This window comes from Radiomyces spectabilis (genome assembly GCF_025331425.1).
Source record: "Radiomyces spectabilis strain NRRL 2753 chromosome Unknown BYT42scaffold_4, whole genome shotgun sequence".
Taxonomy (NCBI): Eukaryota; Fungi; Mucoromycota; class Mucoromycetes; order Mucorales; family Radiomycetaceae; genus Radiomyces; species Radiomyces spectabilis.
The window spans coordinates 1904909-1918449 of NW_026251929.1; the positions used below are offsets into that span (position 1 = coordinate 1904909).

General features: G+C 43.5%; 7 protein-coding genes across 7 annotated transcripts; 3 read left to right on the forward strand and 4 right to left on the reverse strand.

Annotated features, from left to right (window-relative positions):
* The first annotated feature begins 91 nt into the window (after positions 1 to 91).
* Positions 92 to 1907, forward strand: BYT42DRAFT_563932 (uncharacterized protein). The gene is made up of 3 exons (XM_051567663.1): positions 92 to 928; positions 995 to 1339; positions 1512 to 1907. Exons 1-3 carry the CDS (start codon positions 347 to 349, stop codon positions 1767 to 1769), a joined length of 1185 nt encoding a protein of 394 aa, XP_051425566.1. The 5' UTR covers positions 92 to 346; the 3' UTR covers positions 1770 to 1907.
* On the reverse strand, positions 1900 to 2807 carry BYT42DRAFT_563934 (uncharacterized protein). Its single transcript, XM_051567664.1, has 3 exons — positions 2751 to 2807; positions 2629 to 2688; positions 1900 to 2560 (listed from the first exon to the last, which is right to left on the reverse strand). The coding sequence occupies exons 1-3, from the start codon at positions 2764 to 2766 to the stop codon at positions 2019 to 2021; spliced, it is 618 nt and encodes a 205-aa protein (XP_051425567.1). The 5' UTR covers positions 2767 to 2807; the 3' UTR covers positions 1900 to 2018.
* A 333-nt stretch (positions 2808 to 3140) lies between these two features.
* BYT42DRAFT_563938 (uncharacterized protein) lies at positions 3141 to 7268 on the reverse strand. Its single transcript, XM_051567665.1, has 7 exons — positions 6617 to 7268; positions 6392 to 6538; positions 5994 to 6301; positions 5649 to 5928; positions 5379 to 5548; positions 4044 to 5299; positions 3141 to 3974 (listed from the first exon to the last, which is right to left on the reverse strand). Exons 1-7 carry the CDS (start codon positions 7171 to 7173, stop codon positions 3549 to 3551), a joined length of 3144 nt encoding a protein of 1047 aa, XP_051425568.1. The 5' UTR covers positions 7174 to 7268; the 3' UTR covers positions 3141 to 3548.
* On the reverse strand, positions 7240 to 9203 carry BYT42DRAFT_563940 (phosphatidylserine decarboxylase-domain-containing protein). The gene is made up of 8 exons (XM_051567666.1): positions 9062 to 9203; positions 8951 to 8996; positions 8728 to 8876; positions 8553 to 8637; positions 8250 to 8479; positions 8080 to 8150; positions 7830 to 8008; positions 7240 to 7738 (listed from the first exon to the last, which is right to left on the reverse strand). Exons 1-8 carry the CDS (start codon positions 9146 to 9148, stop codon positions 7410 to 7412), a joined length of 1176 nt encoding a protein of 391 aa, XP_051425569.1. The 5' UTR covers positions 9149 to 9203; the 3' UTR covers positions 7240 to 7409.
* A 424-nt stretch (positions 9204 to 9627) lies between these two features.
* Positions 9628 to 10465, forward strand: BYT42DRAFT_563945 (uncharacterized protein). Its single transcript, XM_051567667.1, has 3 exons — positions 9628 to 9699; positions 9777 to 9885; positions 9954 to 10465. Exons 1-3 carry the CDS (start codon positions 9693 to 9695, stop codon positions 10027 to 10029), a joined length of 192 nt encoding a protein of 63 aa, XP_051425570.1. The 5' UTR covers positions 9628 to 9692; the 3' UTR covers positions 10030 to 10465.
* Positions 10466 to 12068, forward strand: BYT42DRAFT_563950 (PPPDE putative peptidase domain-containing protein). Its single transcript, XM_051567668.1, has 6 exons — positions 10466 to 10685; positions 10738 to 10760; positions 10837 to 10882; positions 10963 to 11086; positions 11173 to 11280; positions 11346 to 12068. The coding sequence occupies exons 1-6, from the start codon at positions 10616 to 10618 to the stop codon at positions 11893 to 11895; spliced, it is 921 nt and encodes a 306-aa protein (XP_051425571.1). The 5' UTR covers positions 10466 to 10615; the 3' UTR covers positions 11896 to 12068.
* Positions 12069 to 13360, reverse strand: BYT42DRAFT_563959 (mitochondrial carrier domain-containing protein). Its single transcript, XM_051567669.1, has 3 exons — positions 12913 to 13360; positions 12326 to 12755; positions 12069 to 12228 (listed from the first exon to the last, which is right to left on the reverse strand). Exons 1-3 carry the CDS (start codon positions 13317 to 13319, stop codon positions 12154 to 12156), a joined length of 912 nt encoding a protein of 303 aa, XP_051425572.1. The 5' UTR covers positions 13320 to 13360; the 3' UTR covers positions 12069 to 12153.
* Positions 13361 to 13541: the final 181 nt, after the last annotated feature.

A 13541-nucleotide genomic window follows, 5' to 3' on the forward strand; every position in this document is an offset into this window, starting at 1 on the left:
CAAGCTGGAAAGCAGCCAAGCCACCCTGGTCCGCATCAGCCGAAAAGGGAAAGCGATCCAAAAAAAAATCCGGACAATTGGGCATCGGAGTCTCAATTGTTTCAGGTGTCCCACAGATCAATGCTTGCCATGCCAGCAAGGCCTGCCGGCTGGCTGTGGAATGCATAGACCGGCTCCCCCGCTCCTCCCCCTGGATCAATTACAGACTAAAAAAGTCAGATATTCAATTACAGTTGTTGGATAAATAGGTGTACAATTTTACATATTTTGAAGTTTTCAAGCTAAACAGATCCAGGGATTGGACGGCGTATCAACACCCACGCACACAGCATCAACGACCTGCTGCATGAAATCGATCTACCTCAAACTTTTTACGTTGGCCTGTATACTGGCCCAGGTACTTGCCGACGAATGTAACCAGGAGTTGAAGGTCAATTCGCAACAAGACCTGGATTCGATACGTCAGTGTCGACTGTTTACGGGCACGATTACCGTGGATCAGACCGACGCGTCTTCGCTCAAATTCAACGGTGTGGAGACGTTGGATGGTAGTGTTATCCTGACAGGCAATAATGCATTAACACAACTGTCCTTTCCTCAACTTGTGTCCGTGAGCAATCAAATCAAGTTGGAAAATAACAGGGCCCTCGTCTCGGTCGACTTTCCCATGTTGCAAAGCGTTCGATCATTTGAAATCATCGTGCATCCAGCTTTGCAAGCGCTCAGTTTCCCTGCTGAACTTTCCCATATCGACACCTTTACCGTGACAGATACAACAATTACACGTGTCGATGGCTTGAAAGCAGCGCAGATTCGCGATTTTACCGTGACCAATAATATTTACCTAAAGAGCGTGACCGCCAGCAATATGACCGCGATCAACGGCATGTTAATGATTGCCGACAACTCTCCCGGCTTTAGTCTCGATGTAAGAAACACCGAAATTTACTGGTGAGCTACTGATATAAGTAATAATGTGTCCACGTTTCTATAGTTATCATCGGTGCAGTCCGTGCGTTCGATTGTATTCCGTACCGTGGGCACTTTGAATCTGAGTCAGCTGTCGAAAATCAATGGCGATGTCGCGCTAATTGCCAATTCTTTTGACGAGTTTGCACTGTCCAAGCTTCAGAGTATCGATGGCACATTGACAATCTCCAACAATAAACGGCTGTCGAAGTTATCCTTCCCGGAATTGACGCGCCTAGGCGGCACCTTGTCTATTACTGATAACCCCGAATTGAATACCATTGATGCTTTCGCTAAGCTTCAAGAAGTGATTGGAACATTGGATGTGACAGGAGACTTTGCCGAACTGAGACTACCTGATTTGAACGATGTAAGATATCTTGTTTGAGATGGGAGAGGGATGGTGGGGACACAAATGGTGCAGAAAAAGGGGGCTGGCAACCAATGAAAATTTACGACCAAAAAAATACATCACGATCGGTCCATCATGAAACACCTAGCGATGTACGATTCTTATTTTCTATTCTTTTTCTTCTTCAAAGGTACGCGGTGGGTTGAATGTGCAAACGTCTAGCAACAAGTTTTCATGCCAGGATATGGAGAAACTAAGGAATGGGGTGATCAAAGGCAATTCGTACACATGCAAAGCGGCCGTGATAAACCCTAAATCCGGCATTTCCCGTGGAAATGGCGGTGGTTTAGGCACCAGTGCTGCTTCCATGACATTGATCCATCCTCGCTGGTCAGATCTGTTCGTCGTCCTGGGAACCGTCAGTGCCCTGTTCATCCTGGTCTTTTAATCTTTACCATCCAGCGAGTATTATTATTCACGCTATACTGGCAATCGTCATTATAGTATGTTAAAAATCTCCATTCCCAATTATGCTTTTGCTATCAAAAGAAAGGAATGAAAAGCATCGAAAAGAGGCCAAAAAAAAAAAAAAAAAAAAAAACCTTGAATCACATGAAGTCAGAAAAAAAATCAATATCTATTCACAAATGCATTGCTGTCTTTTTGGTTTTTGGTTGGTTTTGCGCTTCTTAAAGGTCTAAATTCTTCTATCCAATACGCTGTGTAATTGTTTGGCGGGAGATTCCAAAAGACCAAGGATCTTGCGTGCGGGCGCTTCAATTGTACCGAGCAATTCTGCACGCAACATGTCCAATCCAGGTAATTGCACAATCTTTTGCACATCGTCCTGTGTCAATAAGGTATTATCGATCTTGCCGCCCAAAAGCATCATCTTTTTGTTCTTATTCAGTACTGCCATGGCTTTCTTCAGTAATTCGGGATGCTCAGCGTCCTGAATGTTGGAAGTCAACACACAGGTGGGGCCCATGATCAAAGGTTCCAAATTGCTGTACTTGGTCGATCGCAACACTGAGCCGAAAACACCAGAACGTAATACGGTGAGTTGAAGAGGTCCGTCCAAAGACGACAGCTCCTGTCGTAACTGGGTGAATTCGGTCACGGACAAGTTGTTGTGCTGGAAAATGAACATGACTCGATTATCTTGAATCAGCGATCCGTACTTGTGGTAGAGGTATGTACGTCTGGGAGGATGTGCTTTGCTTCTCGTTGCCGTCGCATCTAAAGACAAGAACTGAGCCGATGTCCTTTTCTTTTTTCGGTCTGACTTCCCTGACAAGGATACTTACATTGACGAACGAAGCTAGCATTTTCAATGGGCTTCAGTCCACGAATCAAAGTGGTTGAAACTGTAATAGCTTCCTCGTTAACATGACTATAATTCAAAAGGAACAAAGGCTCATGTACTTACATGTACGTAGAGACATTGGCAATAACGGTCAATAGATATAGAAGGCCAGGTCTTTACCCACTTTGGAGTGAAAACAAAAAAAAGACCATTCCCAGCCGGGGAGAAACCAAGAAAAAGCAAGTCACACCGTCGTCGATTGACAGTTTTTGCACCCGAATTTTTGCTGGTAAAAATTTTGATCTGGCGATTTGTGCCTTTTATGATTTACCATGCCATGGAGACTAAGTATGTCCTTCCAGGATGAAAGTAACATTGATCTCATGAATAAAGCTAACTTACCGCTTCCTTGGATGAACGGTTAGGTATATTTTGATGCACTAGATTAAATGAACATCAGTTTTCAGAACCAATTACCATTTTGTTTTACCAATTAAATCTATTTGCTGCTTCTGATCCAAACTCGGCAATCTTCTTGCCTGATCTGCTTGCTGTACTCCGCTATATGCTCCAACAATGTCTTGCTACCCAATCCTAGCTTTTTTTTTTCTTCATCACTCTCCAGTATGGAGAAAGTTTATTCGATTGGATGAGGAAGTAGGAAGTGCGAGGGAAATTAGGAACTTGCGTCTTGTGCTATTCATTAACTGCTGCTGATAATCGATATTTGGAAATCTTGCAATTCTCGTAAAATAACTAATATGCTAGATATGATATTTGAATATATCGAGCTGGACATGGAAAAACAAACGAACCTCGTTCTTAATATTACAGTATGACAGATTGGAGGATACTGTACAGATGATATGTTATCTATTTTTTTATTATCACTTGCATCTTATTAAGAGGAAGCCTGACGTGTTATTTCTTGTAGAAGCCAGTCTTTTGCCAGTGATCCAGATATTTGCCAAGCAATACTTTATCGACTACCGGAGCTTGAGCAAGAATGGAAGCCTGTTCCACCGTCTTCTTTGTAGCCAATGTTGGCAGATCAAAGGCATTCGTAAATCGAGCCTCAAAGAATGGCAAAAGCTTGTAAGCAGGGTTGGAAGGATCGGCCTTCAAAGCGTCTAACCATTCCGAAGGTGACACCGTTTTAAACGACAATCCATTTGCCTTCATTGCTTCGAGTAAGTTGGTCCACGGTCGGTCCTGAGGGTGAACAATGTGGAAGACGAATGTGTTGCTGTTGGATATCGCGTCATCTCCAGATAACATCAACTCCACAATAGCCGAGGCGGCGTAATCCACAGGAAGCCAGTCGATGCGTGTACTCAATGCCGGCATCTATCATCGTTAAAACCATGTGTGAGCATGATGGCAAATAATCCACCAAAGTCAAACTTTTTTTCTTACCTTTCCGAGACCAACAGCACCACCAATCATCATTAGAGGGAATTGCTCACTTTCGTTCCACACGCCGCGTTGAGTGTCACCGCAGATCTGTCCCAAACGATGGATGTAAGCTGGGAATTGCTTCTGAGTGCGGAGTTCCGCCAGCAAATGCTCCACGATATACTTTGACTGAGCATAGCCCATGGCCATGGGTACCGTGGCATCACGGGGACATGGGGCTTCGTCAATGATGGAAGCAGTACCCGATCCGCACGTTGATTCACTGGAAATAAAATGGAATGGGATAGCCGATTCTTGAGATCTATTCGCGAATTTCAGCAATTCATAGGTGCCCTGAATACACTCCTTGTCGTAGTGTGATAAGGGATGATGGAAATCTAGTAACCATCCACAATGCTGAATCATCGTCACTTCGGCTTGCAATGTCTCATACTGCTTCTCGGACAAACCAAGATACGTTTCGCGTAATTTGAGAGGAAGCACCACCACCTTGGACGGTAACAATGAAGCATCCAATCCACGATCGACCATCGCCTTCTGAAGACGATCGCCAATATTATCGCCACGCACAAGGCAGACCACTTTTCGCACATTCGATTGTTGCAACAACTTGTCAAGGATAAACGAACCCAGCGAGCCTGTGGCTCCGGTCAAAAGTACCACTTGGTCTTGGGAAGGCTTGGATGAAACGGGATGCACGGTTTTAAAGTCCTGTTTGCTTCGTGCCAAATACTGATCAAGCAATTTCTCTGTTTCCTGAATTTGTAAAGTTTCCCACGCCACATTGTTGTTCTTGGAAGCTTCGGTCAAAGCGTTTGTCAAGGCTTGAATGGACGGATACTGGAAGCAGATATTTTGCGTCACCACTTTGGCATCAAATGCTTGCAAGAGACGATTACGCAGTTGGATAGAAAGGAGCGAATCAAGACCAAAGTCAAACAATGATCGGCTAGGGTCTTGAGCAATGACGGAAACAGGTTTCTCCAACACTTCAGCAGCAGCGTTGACGATAAAGTTTGTAACGTCTTTGGCGGATCTCACATTAACCTCGGTGTGCGCAACTTGTCTGCCGGTCAGCAATTCCTCATACATGGTATCAATAAGCTCGGCGTACTGGGCAGCCGCTCGTTTACGGATAATGGTTCCCTTGTCCGTACACGGCAACTGTTTGTTGAGAGGCAAAATTCGGATCATCTGAGGCAACAACCGGCTAAATCCTGGAGCATCCTTGTTGGCCACCTTGACAATGCGGTCCACTAGAATGTGTTCAAGCACATAAACATCAGTAAGTCGAGCGCCAACGCATTTGCGTCACCCATCATCCACGCCATTTACCGATCTGTATCATTTCTGCAGGGCTGTACTGAACGGCGACTTCCATGTCCAGCTCGACCAAGACACCCACACATTGACGCTTTGAACCAAACACGACGCATTGCTTTACAAGAGGTTCTGAGCGGATAGTATTTTCCATGGGCACAGGGTTGGTTTTTTCACCATTTTGCCTAATTAATCAAACACATGCCGATTAGTAAATTCAAAACCCAACCACATTTCACTTGCCATTGATCACCCAAGGCAAATATGACATCAAAAAACACTTACAAAGTGATAGTGTCGTCATTTCGTTCAACATAGATGTAGAAACCGGAGCCTGGTGGTGTTTCTCTAAACACATCGCTGGTACCGTAATCGCCGTTTTCTCGGTTGGCAATTCCGGTCGCGAAAAGAGGACACCCGGCTTTTACAACCATATGATACACATCAGGACCTTCCTCCTCTACGGGCTCCCATTCAATGTACTTTTTCAAGGTAGGAATAAACGTCACACAGTCCCAAGCGCGGTTCTTGAGATCAAATGAAGGATTGGCGGCCGGACCAAACTCTGATCATCCGTCGGAGGGTAAATAACATATACAAAAGCGGATTCCCATTTTCATTTCATTTTACCTGTTGTACCATAGCATGCGCGAACATTAATCTGATGGTCGAGCAAGTATTCAGCAGAAGATGGCTTGAGCGTTGCACCACCAAAGAGAACGAGTTTCAGTTGTTGCATGCCTGAGAAGTTGTGGGTTTCTTGAAGATAGGGGATCATATGCTCAAGGACAATAGGTGGTGTAACCATCAAGGTTGCCTTATTCGCACGGATGGCCGAATCAAGTTCTTGGGGCGTAGGAGGAAGTTGAGGTAAGAAAACCGCACTACCACCCACGGTCATCATATTCAAAATGGAGTTGAATCCGAAACCGTGAAATCTAATAAACCATCTCATCAGCATCGCACTCGTTCATGATTTTCGCATCAAATCCAAAGAAAAAACACGAGTAAACAAATCAACGACTTACATGGGCAACGTAGGCATCATGACCGATTCTTCATTGTAAGGCAACTTGGGTTCCTGGCTGTGAATGGCAATCTGGAAGTACTGGATAAATTGAATCAAGTACCGATTGCTAAGGCGTAATGGTTTGGGGAACGAAGTGGATCCGGAACTAAAAGTGGTTACAGCATAAATAACCGAGGTTTGGACGTAGGACAAAGGTTAACTATTTTGTCACGAATCCCCGTACCTGTGCATAATGATGGCCAATTTCTCTTCATCGGCCTCCGAAAATGAACGATCAATTACTGTTTCGGCTTGCGCGTTCACTGGTTCCTGACGCAGTGCTTCCAAATCCAGTTCGGGGTAAAGTTGGGTATCACAGTCTTGTTTCTCAAGCACAGCACTGTTCGCCTCGTCAATATACTTATCCGTAGCGATGATGCGTTGACAGTTGGTCTTGCTAATCAAATGAACCACGGCTGCTTCGGAATTTCGAGGAGAGATACACAGCAAGGGCACGCGCAGCTTGAGCACCGCCAGCACACAGAGAAGATATTGGAGGCTGTGATCGCACATCAAACCGACGACTTCCTTGGTCTTGAGTTCCTTCCATTGACACGCCAAATTGGTCGACATACGATCAATATCCCGGTAAGTCATGGTCTTGTAGTCAACCTGGCCTTCCGCATTGGTCACAGGGTAGCGAATAAACACTTTATCAGCATGCAGCTCGGCAAACTGATAGTAAAACCGGACAAAGGCATGTATTTTCTTATAATTGTATTGGTAATCGAGCGCGGTCATTAAAAAAGTACAAGAAAGAAAAGGGAAAAAAAGTACAAGAAATAAATTGAACAAAAGGGAAATCAAAGAGAGAGAGAGAGAGAGAGAGAGAGAGAAATCTAAAATGAAAGGTCTTTTTATACCATATCCTGGTTGCCCTGAGATGGCATTTTTTTTTCTGCATGATCACAAAAATTTTGATCAATATGCATCTCATTTTTTTCCATGTACCCGGGGTATCAATATAAACGGTAGATTTACACAAGATTGCCGATATGTTCGCCCATGGTCACCTTTGTTTCAAAAGAGCGCGTCGAGTTTTGAGTTAAATCGGAGTCCCAAGAGGCATGATCTTTGGGAAAAACCACAATAACGGAGGATCCACCGTATTGGAAATACCCCATTTCATCTCCTTTACGAAGTTGGGAACCCGGTTGGGCCGCCTTGGTTAATACAATAGACCCTACCAAAAGCGCCCCGATAGCTACCACTGCGTAACGGAACCCATGCGGACTACGCATGACGATAATGACACGATGGTTTTCGGTAAAGACATTAATATTTTCTTTGACCACGCAAGGATTGACTGTGTTAAACGAAAAAAAAAAAAAATCAAATTCATGAGCGACATGCCTTTCTCTCATGGTGTGACAAATCGATCTGTCATGGTCACACACCTGTATAATAACTGCCATCAATCGTTTGAATGGATTCGACAGTACCGTCCATCGGGCTGTGCCATCGGTGATAATCTTGCGGTGCTAACCGAAAAATAGCCATCGAGCCGTCGGTTAAACTTGATGCCAGCTCGTCATTTTGCAGTAATCGTTCCAAAGTAAATTGATTGCCCTTGATCCTGTGATCCACGTGATTCAATATCGTCATATAGGAAGCCGATCGTCATCGTCACTGTAATTTTATACGTACCAGAAAGTTGTCGCTTCCTTGACCGTCCCAAAGACATTTAGACGACAATCTGCAGCAGACACAATGACGTTCTATTACCACCAAAAAGGTCGAATAGCAAGAATGGAATCTTTCTCTTGAGAATAGTTGTTTTCGATTTTGTAGGACTGTTTAGAAAAAGGTGATTTTACCTTGTTGTCGAGCTCAGCAATAGGCCTTGCGTCCACTCGAATGGCTCGATGGAAAAATTCGTTAAAGGTCTTGTAGGCCTTGATATCGGAAGGTTCAAACTGGCTCATATCAATCGCATAGTGATTGACAAACGACGGAATTTGCGTAGCTGATTTTTCATCATCAAAATAGGAGCCTTGTCGTACCGATTCACGCAAAAACAGCTTATGCATGGTTCCGGTTTCCACCACTGTAAAACAAGCATACCATCCTGTGAGTGTCACTGGAAACCAGATCCATCTATCGGGTATCGTTCAGCTTACAATGTGTCTGGACTCGCCCGGCAAACATGAGGTGCATGCCGATTCGCGTATAGATGGGCATTTCTTCATAGTGATATTCTCCCGTCTACAGGATTTCGTCCACTTGGTGAGTTGACAAGCCATGATTATACCATCCCCGCTATCGTTGTCTGGTTACGCGAACAAGAGGCCTTACTGTACGAAGAATGACAAAGACGCCCAATTGCTTTTCCACGAGACGCTTGAAACTGTTTGGGATAACGTGCATTTGAATCCAACCTGTCAAGCGACGGTCATACCAATGTTTGGTGGGACGTGCAGCCGGCGAATGTACCCCGCCTTCCACTGTGATTTGTTTATATTATCAGCATGAAATCTGTACACCCTTTTCTTCCCGATCCTTCGAAATGGTTATGTACCTATATTGGCACCAGGAGCGGTACGATCTACGGCTGAACTGAAAGACTGCTCGCAGATCGATAAGGAAAAGGAAGCCGAAAATCACAACGGTTACATTTAGTGTTACATACGTCCATCAATGCATCTGTATCTTGCGCGTGAGCGTGAGCTTCAACGTCTTCATGAACGGCAATATCGTCGGAATGTTCACTGGCCATGGTGCCTTGCAGAATAACCGGGATTTTGAATAAAGAAAATGATAAAGGAAAAAAGAATGAAAGACTTTGAATGCCTCCATGATGCGAAAAAAAAACAATCAAATCCCCAAAAACCGCTAATTTAGAAATTCTTCATATTGACGTATTTCGGACAAAAATATTCACTCCGTCCGTCTGCTAGAATGCTTATTTTTTCAATTCATGCCCTTTTCATATCGTCGTTCGCTTCGGCCAATGAAAAATGTCTCGTTAGATTTAATTCTGTCACTCACCATTGCTTCATCCATATAAGGCAATGGAAGCAAAAAGATAGACAATGCCACTTGAAGCTTTTTTTTGGTTGATCAGATTACTCGACATCCAATCAATTTTTTTTCTTTTGTCTTCTGCTTCCTTCTACTTCCATTTTTAATCTCCGCCATCGCAGAGAAACTCAAGGAAAAAAAAATATTTTACCTTGTTTTAAAAAATTTCCTTGCTTTTTTTTTTTTCCTTGCCAAACAAAACCAACAATAGTCATTTCTCATCTTTTCAGGACTTCGTCATGACCCGTAAGTGGAGACATTTCTATCAATGTATTCCATTCACAAAGCGATGCTTAACATTTTGAACTGTTCCTGAAACACAGGTGGTAATCAGAGAGAGCAGGCTCGTCTCAAGAACCTCAAGAAGCAGCAGGAAGCCAAGAAGGGCAAGCAAAACCTGAACGGCATGACAGTGACGCAGAAGAAGGAATCGTAAGTCAAAAAGTGACCTTGGGAGAATGCTTGGACATTTGTACTCATTATACTGCTTTACGATTTAGTGATGCTGCCATTATGCGTGCAAAGCAAGAAGCAGCGGCCAAGAAAAAGGCCGAAGAAGCGGCTGGCAAAAAATAATCTACCTTTTTACCTTCCAAGCTCAAAATGTTGGGCAGTTTTGTTATATCATCTCATCATATGTTTAATCATTAACCTCTGGTTTATCATCTTGACTTCTTATTTTTTTTTTTATTTTCTCATTATCTCTGTTGAAGAAAAGATCGTCGATTCAAGCAGTATGGTAAAGCAAATGAAAAAAAAAATGAATACAACCTTTTTTTACATCTTTAGTTTACCTCAAGAGTATTGTTCTTTAGAGTTTTATTACCAGCAATTGCGAAGAAGGCAAAGCAAGTGTGAGTGGAAAAAAAAAGTTGGATAAAGTCTAATAACTGTGCAGCGTGGTGGACGAATTGGACACATGGTGGGTTTTTCGATTGTCTTTTCGCCTCCCCCTCCCCAATTTCTTTGCTCTGTAATTTGAATAAAAAAATGATTGAAAATCTCCGCCACCCAAATCATCGCTTTCTCCTTTATTGCCTCTTTTTCGGTCCTTTTTTCCTTTCTTTTCTCTGTTTTCTTGGTCCCTCGTTGCACTTTTTTTGTTGTATTTGACACTGTCGTCACTGTTTTCTTCGTTCTTGTCGTTTTCCCCTTGCAGGTCATGTTTGAAGCGGTTAAGAATGTGTTGGCAAAGTCGGGCAGAAAAACGCAGAATGCAAACCGGCATCAAGGTAGTGAAACCGATTCTTGAATGCTGCTTGATTGACTCATGCCACTAAAAAGTGTTTGTCAACGTCTATGATATGGTAATTTGGAACCGTCCCAGCTGGGTCTCTCTCTGATATGGGACATGCTTGAGTAATGTGGGTCTTTATATCGTAGCTTCAACCGAGCTTCCTGACCAACTGTGGGTATTTGCTGGGCGTCGGTAAGAAAAAAATAATAGTAGTGTCACAGCCTATCGCCTTCCCAACACATGGATGTGACTCTTTTGGAATGTTGCCATAGGCATTTATCATTCTGGCGTGGAAATTGGCGGACAAGAATATTGTTTTGGCGGTCATGAGTACGAATACATTACGGGTGTGTTTGCCGTGGAAGCCAAAGTCGGCCCTGCCGAACTATTTTTCAAGTGAGTTGAAGAAATGACAAGACATGAAAAAATTGGTTTCAGTGGAATAAGAATGAAATACTGATCACCAGGAATATGGGTTACAGACAATCGATCAAAATGGGATATACCCATTTGGCTGACGACGAAATAGCTCACGTGTTACAAGATATATCCAAAGAATTTGTGGGTACATCGTACAATTTGCTCACTAGGTAGTACATATTTTGTTCACATCAGGGGAAGAATGGTGTAGTTCATCAAACCTGATCTGCAATAGAAACTGCAATCATTTTACGGACGAATTGTGTTTTCGTTTGACGGGAAAACATGCGCCAGGATGGATCAATCGGGCCGCCAAACTAGGCACCATGTTTCCTTGTGTAATTCCCACCGAGTGGATCGAACCTCCTGCATGTGAAGCCGGTGCCACACGGTCTTCAACGACTCCTTCTACGTCTCCTACTGCCATCTCTTCACCCAAAACTCCTCTAAAAGTGCCAAGTTTCCAGTCCACCACCACTACCACCAAGTCGCGATTGCATGAGTCGTCTTATACCTATTCGGAGAAAAAGAAACGATCGGGGTCCAGCAAATCTTCGCGAACATCTTTAGAAACGCGCCATAAATCTCATAAACATACCTCGACCTCCTCTTCCCGAGCCGACAGTATCATTCTTGTAAAAAAAGCATCCACTTCAGTGACCATGGACGAAACTGTTGGTCATCCGCCAGTGAAAGAGCCCGACAGTTATCGACCTGAAGTCATTCGGTCCGCCACTCAGCTGTCCATGGGCGCTTCCTTGAAAGAAATGGATTTACCCGCTTAAGTTGGCTTTTCTCCCATGGATTCCCTTATCTTTTTATTTTTATTTTTATTTTTATTTTTGGTGATATTATAAGGTGTTATCTTTATTTTCTGTTTTTCTCACCGTGGACTTTATCCATTTTTGATTCCAAGAGAAACACATATACAAGTCATTACAGTACAGAAATATGGGTGTCTTTCTAATTTTTTTTTTATTATAAATCATTTGAATTAGATGAGGCTGTTGTGTTTATTTTTTACAAAAAAAGATGCAGTATTTCTATGAAGATCCTTTGATCATTTCCAATGCTTGGTACACCTTTTCATACACAGTGAAAGTGATACCACCGGCCAACTAGAGAAAGAAGGTAAAAATAAAGTCGTGAGTATACAACGTTATAGAACTATCGTGTTCCTTTTGGATACGGTTGAGCCCTTTTTGAGACACTTACCACCAGTCGAACCAATCGTGGAGTGGTGCCCTTCCATAAGGAGAAGACGCCATTCTTCTTGACAACTTGCATGACGCAGTCGAATGAGTTCTTGTAGAGGGTACGTGCATCAAGACCCTGCATACGCGTCTTGATGACATCGAAGGGCATGGTTGCATACACAGTAACAATACCAGCCATACCACCGACAACAAAAGTGTGTGCAGCAGGCAAAGGCTCGTTACCCTTACCACGCCATTTCTGCATTTGTGTCTTGAAGGTCGAGTAACAGCTGAAACGCACTGCACTATTGGCACCCTGCTTGGCCATGACGGGACCCAAACCACGGTACACACCACTGATACCTTCTTCCTTGAGAATCGTCATTGTACCGTGAAGCAAACCATTGAAACGGGGATTGGCCAAGTTTTTGTCGTGGATCAGTTTAGTCCTAGAGTACGATTTGGATTTTAGTTTAAGATAAAAAAATAACTCAGTGTTGGACGGGAACCCTACTCCACCCGAGGAAATAACTCCACCACGATATTCTTCCCCTCCCAAATCCTTAAATTAAATTTCCCAAAAATGAAAAAAAAACGTCAACTTACTTGATGGTCTCGGAAGGCGTCACTACCAGAGCGGCTTCCGTCATACCCGCACCAAGACCAGCGAGCAAACTGCGCACACCGGTCAATTTACCGTCCTTATCTTTAAGCAAACCGGCGATCTGATCGTAGGTCAAGAAACGAACACCAGCCTTGGCAGCATTGCCAATGACCAATGCACCGACACCGGTATAAATGTGACCAATACCTTTGGTCTTGACGATTTGAACAAAACAGTCGACAGGGCCTTTGAATCGTACTTCGCCCGGTTGCAGTTTACCGCCGGCCTGCAGCTGTAGACGTGTCTTGACGTATTCGGTAGGGTATGTAACAGCACCTTCAACGGCACCACCGGCGGTACCGGCAATGAATGATAAAATAGGATCCTTTTTCTTCTTATCGGCAGGCATGGTCAAAAAAAATCGACGTGGGTTTAAGGTGTTTTGAAGAGCAGGCTCGCCCCTCTGCCGATTTCAAACCCTTTATATACAATAAGGCATCTCATCTACGTTTCCTTTTTAGGAAAAAGAATTTTTTTCTTTTTTCGTCTCTTTCTATGGTCTCTTTTTTTTGCTCTTAAAATTGCCCGCACTCGATCTATCGTGGAACTCATAATTTACCACAAACCCGAC

What these genes read in the sequence shown, in the direction of transcription:
- BYT42DRAFT_563932 (XM_051567663.1), top strand. Translation starts at nt 347, where the DNA reads ATGAAATCGATCTACCTCAAACTTTTTACGTTGGCCTGTATACTGGCC. An exon ending in CTCCCGGCTTTAGTCTCGAT is followed by an intron (nt 929 to 994) that starts GTAAGAAACACC and finishes ACGTTTCTATAG; the next exon opens with TTATCATCGGTGCAGTCCGT. An exon ending in GACTACCTGATTTGAACGAT is followed by an intron (nt 1,340 to 1,511) that starts GTAAGATATCTT and finishes TCTTCTTCAAAG; the next exon opens with GTACGCGGTGGGTTGAATGT.
- BYT42DRAFT_563934 (XM_051567664.1), bottom strand. An exon ending in TGCTAGCTTCGTTCGTCAAT is followed by an intron (nt 2,561 to 2,628) that starts GTAAGTATCCTT and finishes TCTTGTCTTTAG; the next exon opens with ATGCGACGGCAACGAGAAGC.
- BYT42DRAFT_563945 (XM_051567667.1), top strand. An exon ending in GTGACGCAGAAGAAGGAATC is followed by an intron (nt 9,886 to 9,953) that starts GTAAGTCAAAAA and finishes TTTACGATTTAG; the next exon opens with TGATGCTGCCATTATGCGTG.
- BYT42DRAFT_563959 (XM_051567669.1), bottom strand. Translation starts at nt 13,319, where the DNA reads ATGCCTGCCGATAAGAAGAAAAAGGATCCTATTTTATCATTCATTGCC. An exon ending in ACGCCTTCCGAGACCATCAA is followed by an intron (nt 12,756 to 12,912) that starts GTAAGTTGACGT and finishes ATCGTACTCTAG; the next exon opens with GACTAAACTGATCCACGACA. An exon ending in CACGATTGGTTCGACTGGTG is followed by an intron (nt 12,229 to 12,325) that starts GTAAGTGTCTCA and finishes TTCTTTCTCTAG; the next exon opens with TTGGCCGGTGGTATCACTTT.
- BYT42DRAFT_563950 (XM_051567668.1), top strand. Translation starts at nt 10,616, where the DNA reads ATGTTTGAAGCGGTTAAGAATGTGTTGGCAAAGTCGGGCAGAAAAACG. An exon ending in TGGGTATTTGCTGGGCGTCG is followed by an intron (nt 10,883 to 10,962) that starts GTAAGAAAAAAA and finishes ATGTTGCCATAG; the next exon opens with GCATTTATCATTCTGGCGTG. An exon ending in CCTGCCGAACTATTTTTCAA is followed by an intron (nt 11,087 to 11,172) that starts GTGAGTTGAAGA and finishes TATGGGTTACAG; the next exon opens with ACAATCGATCAAAATGGGAT.
- BYT42DRAFT_563938 (XM_051567665.1), bottom strand. Translation starts at nt 7,173, where the DNA reads ATGACCGCGCTCGATTACCAATACAATTATAAGAAAATACATGCCTTT. An exon ending in TTGGCCATCATTATGCACAG is followed by an intron (nt 6,539 to 6,616) that starts GTACGGGGATTC and finishes AACCACTTTTAG; the next exon opens with TTCCGGATCCACTTCGTTCC. An exon ending in GTGCTGTTGGTCTCGGAAAG is followed by an intron (nt 3,975 to 4,043) that starts GTAAGAAAAAAA and finishes TAACGATGATAG; the next exon opens with ATGCCGGCATTGAGTACACG.
- BYT42DRAFT_563940 (XM_051567666.1), bottom strand. Translation starts at nt 9,148, where the DNA reads ATGGCCAGTGAACATTCCGACGATATTGCCGTTCATGAAGACGTTGAA. An exon ending in CGGGCGAGTCCAGACACATT is followed by an intron (nt 8,480 to 8,552) that starts GTAAGCTGAACG and finishes CTTGTTTTACAG; the next exon opens with TGGTGGAAACCGGAACCATG. An exon ending in AAGGAAGCGACAACTTTCTG is followed by an intron (nt 8,009 to 8,079) that starts GTACGTATAAAA and finishes CGTGGATCACAG; the next exon opens with GATCAAGGGCAATCAATTTA.